At 46.2% G+C, this 9,125-nt stretch overlaps 1 protein-coding gene across 2 annotated transcripts; it reads left to right on the top strand.

Annotated features, from left to right (window-relative positions):
• The first annotated feature begins 1,567 nt into the window (after positions 1–1,567).
• On the top strand, positions 1,568–4,981 carry LOC120693366 (transcription factor bHLH18-like). 2 transcript variants are annotated; one of them, XM_039976781.1, is made up of 4 exons: positions 1,568–1,705; positions 1,970–2,597; positions 2,719–3,111; positions 4,372–4,981. In XM_039976781.1, the coding sequence occupies exons 2-4, from the start codon at positions 2,004–2,006 to the stop codon at positions 4,483–4,485; spliced, it is 1,101 nt and encodes a 366-aa protein (XP_039832715.1). In that variant the 5' UTR covers positions 1,568–1,705; positions 1,970–2,003; the 3' UTR covers positions 4,486–4,981. The 2 variants fall into 2 exon arrangements, with proteins under 2 accessions (XP_039832715.1, XP_039832716.1); XM_039976782.1 differs by having other exon boundaries at positions 1,964–2,597.
• Positions 4,982–9,125: the final 4,144 nt, after the last annotated feature.

Raw genomic sequence — 9,125 nt, 5'->3', positions numbered from 1 at the left:
CCCCACCTCAAGCGCATCAGCTCCTCTGCTCCTTCCCCGACGCCTCCCTCTGCTCCTCCTCCCCCGCCGCCCTTTGCTGCTCCTCGCCCCTCAGCTCGCGCGCCTCCCTCGCCGCGCTCGCCTGCCTCTGCGGCGCTGGCCTGTGCGCCGGAGCTGGCCGAGCTCGAGCGGATCGGGCGCCGGCGGCGGCCAAGCGCGGCAGAGCCGGCAGGGCTCGAGCGGAGCGGACGCTGGCGGTGGCCAGGCGCGGAGGCCGCTCTCCCTCCCTCCCCCTACAAGTGCGGGCCAGGCATGGCGGCGGCCAACTCCACCTCCGCGCCTTCCATGGCCGACGCCTCCCATCCGCTGCCTCCTCGAGCCAATGCGCGCGGCTGCGGGTGGGGAGGGCGGAGCCTCGCGGATCCGGCTCTGGCTCCCCTCCCCTGCTCCTCCCTCGCGGTGGCGGATCCGGCACCGGCTCTCCTCCCCTGCTCCTCCCTCGCGGCGGGAGATACGCTATGCGATACGTATCAGCCCGCATATCCAATATTCGTGAAAATAATAAAAAATCGGATACTCTAAGGATACGTATCCAGAGTGCATCGGACACGTATCCATATCCGATACGTATCGGATACGCGATATGCTGCTGCAGTGACGTATCCGTGTTACATAGGTCACGCCTATCCGCTTTCTTTTACCAATTTGGAGACCACTTAGCTTTCATTTTACAGATACATATATAGCCTCATTACTTAAAATGTTTGGAGGTTAGCATAGGGATCAGTTTTTTTGTAGATTGCTCTCTTGGTGTACTGTGTGTACATGCATGTCTGTTTCAGTGTTGATCTACATGTATCTTCCGCCGCAACAACACATAACCATCGCTAAAGAACAAATCCTCCACGTATTATTGGTTGACCAGTCACCACAAAACCTCACTCGATCCGTGACCCCGATATGGCTTGCTCACCTGACCTTGATTTGGATGGGAGGCCAAATCCACATATATATCATGACCTGTACTACTTTTACCCCATGAATTGAATCACCTTTCAGTGGTGTGCAAACTGTCATTTTCACTAGATTTAGGTCACAAAGCGAGAATCCTAAGAGATCCTTCATATTAATATAAGGACATTACTCCTGTTGTGCTTGAGAGATCTAGGGCGCCACTGATTGGACTCCAGTGGTCCAGAGAATAAACAAGGAGCGGGCTGGCTAACACTTTGGTTTGTCCTATGCTAGGGAATAGTAATATTTTGACAGCTAATTATGGTGTCAAACAAACCCAGTTTGCAAAACCAACTCCAGAACCCCCACGCTAGCTAGGAACCCTAAAGAATCTAATTAGACCTTTGACTGCGTGATTAGATAATTGTTACTATATCATCACTGTAGCCAATCATCGATTAATTACCATCATTAGATTCATTGCGAAAAATTACATCCATCCCTGAAAAAATTTTACAAATAGACTTTATTTAGTACCCTATGCATAAAAAATTATTTTCTAGCAGAGAAGTAACCAAACAGCACCATTGAAGAGACGTCGTCAGAGCAGGGGGTGTCAAGTTTGCGGCGGCAATATCTATAAAAGCTAGCCAAAGGTGATGACTCTCGCTCTCTCCCATGGTTCTTTCCACATTATTTAGTGGAGACGACTTGCTTTCTTGTACTGTCAGGCACTATTATATTTTTGGAACCGTTCGCAAGGATCGTTGAGGTAATTAATTGCTTGCATTGTCTGCTGGGTTTCTGAATAATCAGCAATATATAGTACACTTATTTGTAGTGGTTTTAGTAGCTAGTGCGTTTATTTGGTCTTGTCTAATTCCTTCGACTTTTCTACCTAGCAACATCTGCTCACCTAGCTAGTTATCGTACTGCAAGTTTAGCAGGAGGCTTAGCTTGCATTGAAGGATACAATTAAAAATGGTTCTTGCTGCCGAATGATTAATAAGCTTATCATCATCTCTGCTAGCTGCAGATACACCACCAAGCTAAGGACGACGACGGGCAGAATGGAGGAGGACTCGGGCCTGTTTATGCAGTGGGCGATGGACACGCTGCGGCACGCCGCCATCAGCAACAACGACTGCAGCGAGGCAACGACCTTCCCCTCGCTCCAAGCGCTCCGGGAGGCCTCGCACGCGGCCGAAATGGTCCAGGAGCTCATCTCGGCAGCGCCGGCGAGCAGCTGGAGCTCCGGCGACACCACCGACGGCAGCAGCGGAGGCAACAACCCGCCCAGCGCGGCCATGGATCACGATGCCTGGCCGCCGACGCCCAACTCCGCCAGGCGCGCACCCGCCGCACCGACGCTGGCCAGAAGCAGCAGCAGCACCAACCTTCCGGTGAGCTGGAACTTCGGCGCCGCCTCGGCGCCGCCGGGCAGCGACGGCATGCTGCCGGCGGAGGCGGAGGCCGCCCCCACGCACCGCCTGCCGGACATAGTGTGCGGGTCGCCACCGACGAGGAGAGCAGGTGTAAAGGGCGCGGCGGGATCCATGTCGACGCCGTACGCTCAAGACCACATCATCGCGGAGCGGAAGCGGCGGGAGAAGATCAACCAACGCTTCATCGAGCTCTCCACCGTCATCCCCGGCCTCAAGAAGGTCCTCATCCAAATCAAATTATATTAATCTATCCCCCTTCACCTCTTGGACACCATCATCAAATATCTCTGACAACACGTATACGAATCGCACGATGATGCAACGATTAACTTCTGACCAGATGGACAAGGCGACGATCCTTTCTGAAGCGACCAAGTACGTCAAGGAGCTTCAAGAAAAGCTCAGAGACCTGGAGGCTGGCGGCAGCAACGGCAGGAGCATTGTCGAGACCGTGGTGCTCGTCAAGAGGCCATGCCGCCATGATGCGGCCAAGCCGGACGAAGATGGCTCCCCGTTGTCAGCGTCATCAGCCGCGCCTGCGGCGAGGAAGCAGCTGCCGGAGATCGAGGCCCGGTTCTCGGATAAGAGCGTCATGGTGAGGATCAACTGCGAGGACGGCAAGGGGGTGGTCGTGAAGGTGCTCACCGAGGTCGAGGAGCTCCGCCTCAGTATCACCCACGCCAATGTCATGCCGTTCCCGGCGGGCACTCTGATCATAACCATTACAGCAAAGGTAAGGTTTGACTAATCGATACTCTGATCGTATAATTAATTCTAGTACTGTGCTTCACTATTTTCATAACAACACTCTGATAGTTTTTGATGTGAAACAAAAGCTATGCTGGTTACGAATTCCTAATAATGGAAGAACTTAGCAAAAATACAAATAACTAGTACTATTAACAGGATATTATAATCCATTAATTTTGTCTTGACAGGATACCTTTTTGCAGTGCAATCAATGACAGAACGTATGGTCGTTGAACTTCAACTTTTATTTTTTTCCCGCAAAACAAATTAAAGCTTTTAACTTTTATCCCCTGATAAGGTTGTGAGTGAGATAATCAGTAGCACATGTTTTAACAAGACTAGCATGATTCAACTTTGTTTAAATTTATTTCTTTATTTCATTTTGAGGAGTGAAATTGCATACATTGATCTCCTTGATATATACCAAACCCTGCATCACAACAGAATTATTCATATATTTTGAGTGATTTGTTTTTTTTTTTTGTCTTTTTGGTTGAAACTACTCTTGTTGAGTTACTGACCTATATGTTGGAAACTGAGGAATATTATAACGCATTGCAAGATATATTAATTCCAAATAAATTGTATCTAGTTCTTTTCTCTATGTATAATTTATTTGGATTCAAACCAACTCTTTCTAGTCGTGATCCTCAACGTGTTTCTCATATGAATCAGAAAATGGAGAAAAATCATATATGTTCGTTATTAATTAATCATGAGAACAATTCAAGTAGGCCTTACTTTTTTTTGGTTTTGGTGGTGCCATTGTATGATGGCTTTAACTAACTAGATACACTTTGTATGCCAATTCACTCATTAATCAACAGAATAAAAAAGAAAATAAAAAATGAACAACATCAAATCTTGTTGGGAACTTGTTTCTCTTTTCTTAGTCTGTTGTACTTATGGCTAGCTTGTGTTTTGCATTATCTAATCATGTGCTATATTATTATATTGCGCAAAACACACACGTACAACAATTCTTATTAGAGGTAAATGATATACTATAGGGGCGTCAGGATGATGAACGCAGATCTTAAATCATTATGGTGATGCAATCCCGTTCTTTTCAGTTTCTCCAGTTTTCACACCTCAATACATCTTCCAATAGTTAAACTACAACTATACATAACTTAAAATAGTTGAATCGAGAGTTTTCTTAACTATGAGAACTTGCTAGCTGAGATGTTAATAAGTTGATATTCAGAACATCAGGTTAACAACAATCTTTTGGTTTGATCAGGTGGAGGAGGGGTTCACCGTAAATGCAGAGGACATCGTTGGCAGACTCAATTCTGCATTACTGCACCAGCATCATAGCAGCTGTAACAGCACAGATGAGGAAACAGGAAACTAGTTAATTAAAGGCTTGGTCTTGCGCATATAAAAAAATATCTACGGCTGTGGGAACAGTAATAATGCTTGAGTGTTTATTTTTCTTATTCTTTTTTTTTGTAACAATTCATGGCTTGAGATTTTTTTTTCCTTTGCCACGACGTCCCTTCAAGTAGCGTGCATGCAACAATCCATGCACACTGTGTAAGTGGTGATGACCACCACATGCGCACTAGTGGATGCTCGAGACGAGCATTTCTGCACCACATGTTTCAAGTTTGCAACACGAGCCAGATATATCCAGGCATCAACATCATGCAGATGGCAGGTGTTATTGTCACGAAAAGGTCCTCATCAAGATCAAATCAGATGGTCGTCTCCAGTGAAATAAAGCATGCATGCATGTACCATCAAGTACGGTCTGCAAGCAAGTTGTCAAGTTGATTTGAACCAAGCTTGGCTTAATGCTTGTAAAAATATATGTATCCATGTGCTACTACCACTGTTCGTGATTCTATTTGTCTCCATCGATCTTTATTTGTGCATTTACAACTATAGTAGCCACGTACATTTTCAGTTCAGATGATAAAAATATTAAGCGGGTACACAATTAGTAACTGTATTGTTATGAGATGTGCCTTTGAGTAATATAATGATAAATTTAAATATAGTGAAATTTGTAGATGCTTTGCGTTGTATTTGTGGAGAATATATTTTAAAATTATGCAGACACAATACTTTGTATTGTGGAAGGGATAAATACAATTCAGAAACTCTAATGTAGTTGATTTATTTTCTGGGACGAACTTGACGAAGAATTCAGGAACTGTATTGTGATACAGTGATTTGCCTGCGAGGGATTTCGAGTGATTTAGGAGCAACCATGCTTATACTCCCACACTGGTCCCACAGATAAGTGAATAAACGACATTCTGGACACTAACACGTTATTCAAAACATGACTTTAACTAATACTTTTTGTTAAGGAACACTATAAAATAAATTTGTATACTTTTTATGAAACTGTATATACAGATAAATCTTCACATTTTATCTTTCGAATATACACACGTAACACATAAAAGTAACTTGCAACCAATGTTGAAGTGATTGACTTATTTGTGATTGGAGGGAGTATGTACAAATAAAATCAATAATAGTTACTCTGACCCCTCTCTCCTAAAATAGAAGCGTTCATAGTTTTATCTTAAGTCGAACCATCTTTAGTTTAATTAACCTTAGACAAAAAATATATATAAAAATATCATTAATACTATTGGGTCCATTAAGAAATGTATTTCATAGTTTACTTTGATGTGGTACATTTGATACTTCTCTATATAAAGTTTGTCAAACTTAATATAGTATATATTGTATTTAGAATGAAACTAGAAATGCTTGTATTTTCCTCGCGAAAAAAGAAATATTTATCTTCTAGAAAATAAATAGTATTGTTGAGATTTATGCAAGCAGTCCACCGAGGGGATACCCGCGGTGGTAGATTGATCGGGAGGAAAATCATGAGAAATGAGATTGATGGCAACATAAGAGCAAGAGACACAAGCCTTTAGATAGGTTTGGGCTGCGAAGATTAGCGTATTACCTTTCATTATGTCCGACGTTTGGTGGATTGTATTTCTATGTTCTATTTGGCGGGGCTCGGGCCCCCTCAAAAAACGGCTCCAGCTCCTCTGATGAAGCGTCTTTTCTAGTGGAGTTGAAGCCATTTTGAAAAAACGTTTGACAAAACAGCCTCTTCATATTGTCTAAAAGATGAAATATAAAAAATAGTCTTATCATCTTCTTTTTTCCTTTCTTATACTTTCTTTCACACTCACTCTCCTCTTTATCCCCTTCTTCCTCCCACCACTGGCCACGCGCGCCTCGCCCTTCTTCCCACCGTCGGCCACACGCTACTCCCTCCCTTCCACTATTGGCTACACGTGCCAGGCAAGGCTGTTAGACCCTGGGCAGCGGAACTGCTCACAAACGTAGAATATTCTAGAATAAGAGATAGAGCACGGCATGTACCTTATCATACCGTAACTACTCGTACAGAAGTAGAACTAGTCGAATAGAAGGAAACTACTCGATAATCATCGGGTAGGACTCCTTAGGTAGTATTCAGTTAGGATTTCTATGTAACCGTCTCCCAGACTATATTAGGGCGGGTAGGGACCTCTTCAAAATATAACCTGCATCTAAGGCAATATAAACCACCAACAGGACGTAGGGTACTATGTATCTCATGGCCCCAACCTATCTAAAGCTTTTTGTTCCTTGCACCACCGGTTCCAGACCACGGTGAAACCCTACCTATAATCTACCACCTTAGGGTATCACTTGGTGGGCTTGGCGGCTAAACATCGCAGCTGGCACGCCAGGTAGGGTCCTTCACGAAGGTCATCTAGTGAACTCGATGGCAAGCCTCGACGACTGCAACATCGTGCCAGAAGGCATCACATTCGTCTTCGGCTCCTAGATCTGCACCGCCAATAGCTAGGGTGGCTACACTAGTCACCTAGCCAACCCTAGGGGGCTCGAGGCTTCTCCGAAAAAGGAGGAATGCCCCATCGACTACTCCATCAATGATTTAATTAGGCGTTGCATCCTCCCTCCCCCAGAGGAGTTAAGAAGGAGTCTGTCTTCGACATGACCCCGACTTGTGCACCATCTTTTTCCGGTTCGGGTCCTATTCGATCCGAGATTCTGCGCTCCGAATCTTCGTTTGGGTTGTGCAACACAGCTTCTGCTTATCAAAGGACCGTTGTACCTGCATCTCCCTCAGCACCAAAGAGGAAGGACCACTTAGCCACTGCTGGAGACGAGCTAGTTCCAATCCATGTTGCTGGATCAGATGAACTATCTATTCTCTAGTATCGACAAACCTCAATTTTCCGATTTAATGGGAAACTACATCAAGGAACTCAAGTCGATCAAGCGTCCGAGGATAAGCAATGCCGAACTATTCGATGACAGTGGATCACATTTCACGCAATATTGCTAGGTGCATTGAACTTGACAGAGTCTGCTCTCCAATATCACAACAATAAGACCTGTCGTGGTGTGGAAAAACCACAGCCGGGTGGCGGAATGCACCCGCCAAATTCTAAGTGTAGGGTGTGCTTGGGGCAGTCAAGGAATGCTCGATCTAGGGGCGTAAGAACACGGAAGCACACAAGGATTTAGAGTGGTTCGGGCCGCCGGAGCGTAATACTCTACGTCCACTGTGTGATGTATTGCCTGAGCTTGTGTGCAAGCTGGCGGAGGAGCTATGCCTGTCTCTGCATGTGTGAAAACATGTGGAACCTCTCTTTCTACCATGTGTGCTCTCCCTTTTATAAGCCCAAGGGGAGCAGTACACTGAGCGGGATCCCGACAGGTGGACCCGGCGATGTATTATAAACTACACTTTGGCCTTCAATGCCTCAGATCCGGAGATCTTGTCGTTGGCTTCCGTGCATAGCTTCTGACCAGGGATGATCTTGAGCTGTCCTGTCGGAGTAGAGTCTAGCCTCTGGAGCCGCGCGTCGAGGTCATGATGAAGCGCCGAACTACTGACTTAGTCCGCTGTAGCAGCATGCACTGTTGCTCCAGTTAGTAGCTGGTCATCATGACTCGTCGCCCACGCGCGCGGCGCCGAGACACTGTTGCGTGCCTCGGTAACAGACGAGCCGCCTTGGAAATAGGCGGGCTTACCGTGTTGTCATGTCACGCCTGTCCAACCCGTGAGTGGGTATCCGATGCCCTGCTCTGCCAGCGCACGCCCCAACCACCAGCATTTAATGCGGCAGGAGGGCTGGCTTCAGGCAGAAGACTCGTGCCTGTGGGACACGTGGCGGCACCGGACCCGGGGGTCGGCGGCCGCGCCCACAGGGGCACGTGGCGGTTCCGGACCCCTGCCCAAGCGGGGAGCGGAGGTCCGGAGGTCAGCCCTGTGGGACACGTGGCGGCGCCGACCTTGGGGTCGGCGGCCGCGCCCACAGGGGCCTGCAAGAGCTCCAGACTGTGACACCCTAGGTGTCTGCACAGTAGAATTGCATTTATTTTATGCATCATGTGCTTATGTTGCTTGAAAAAGGATCTTATTGTAAAAATCTAAGGGTAGTTGTGTAAATATGATTTAATGCAGGGTCCTTTCTATAACTTAATTTGAATAGGGAGAGCAAATATTGCTTTTGTGGAGGGTTTATTTGTAAAATTCAGTGTAATCATTGCTTGGCAGAAAATTTTGCTTTTTAGTTTGAAATTAAACTGAATTTGCATTGGAAAAGACAAAAGTCCATTAAATTCAAAATCCTTCATATGTTTTCAAAATAACTCTTAAACCTTTGGTCAAATCAAATTTTCCACAACATCAAAGTAGTAGATCATGAAAAGTTGAACAACTTTTATGTTGGGCACTTTTTCATTTGAGCCCTAGTTTAGGAGATATATTGTTTTACAGTAGGGCCCCTAAACTTTTTGGAAATTGCAAATCAGTCCAGACTTCATCTCCCACCTCTCTGCTTCTCTGTTTCTCTCTGCCACCGGCGCTGAGCGCCACCGCCTCATGTGGCACCCACGCGTCGTGCCCGAGCTCCTCGCCGCCCTTTTCCCCTCGCGCTGGAGCTTCCCCGTCTCTGCCACGCACACCCGAGCCCCAGACGGCCGCCACCTCGC

This window comes from Panicum virgatum, chromosome 9N, assembly GCF_016808335.1.
Source record: "Panicum virgatum strain AP13 chromosome 9N, P.virgatum_v5, whole genome shotgun sequence".
In the NCBI taxonomy this organism is placed as follows: Eukaryota; Viridiplantae; Streptophyta; class Magnoliopsida; order Poales; family Poaceae; genus Panicum; species Panicum virgatum.
Note: the sequence above shows the minus strand (reverse complement) of the source record. Positions and strands in the feature narration are given on the sequence as shown.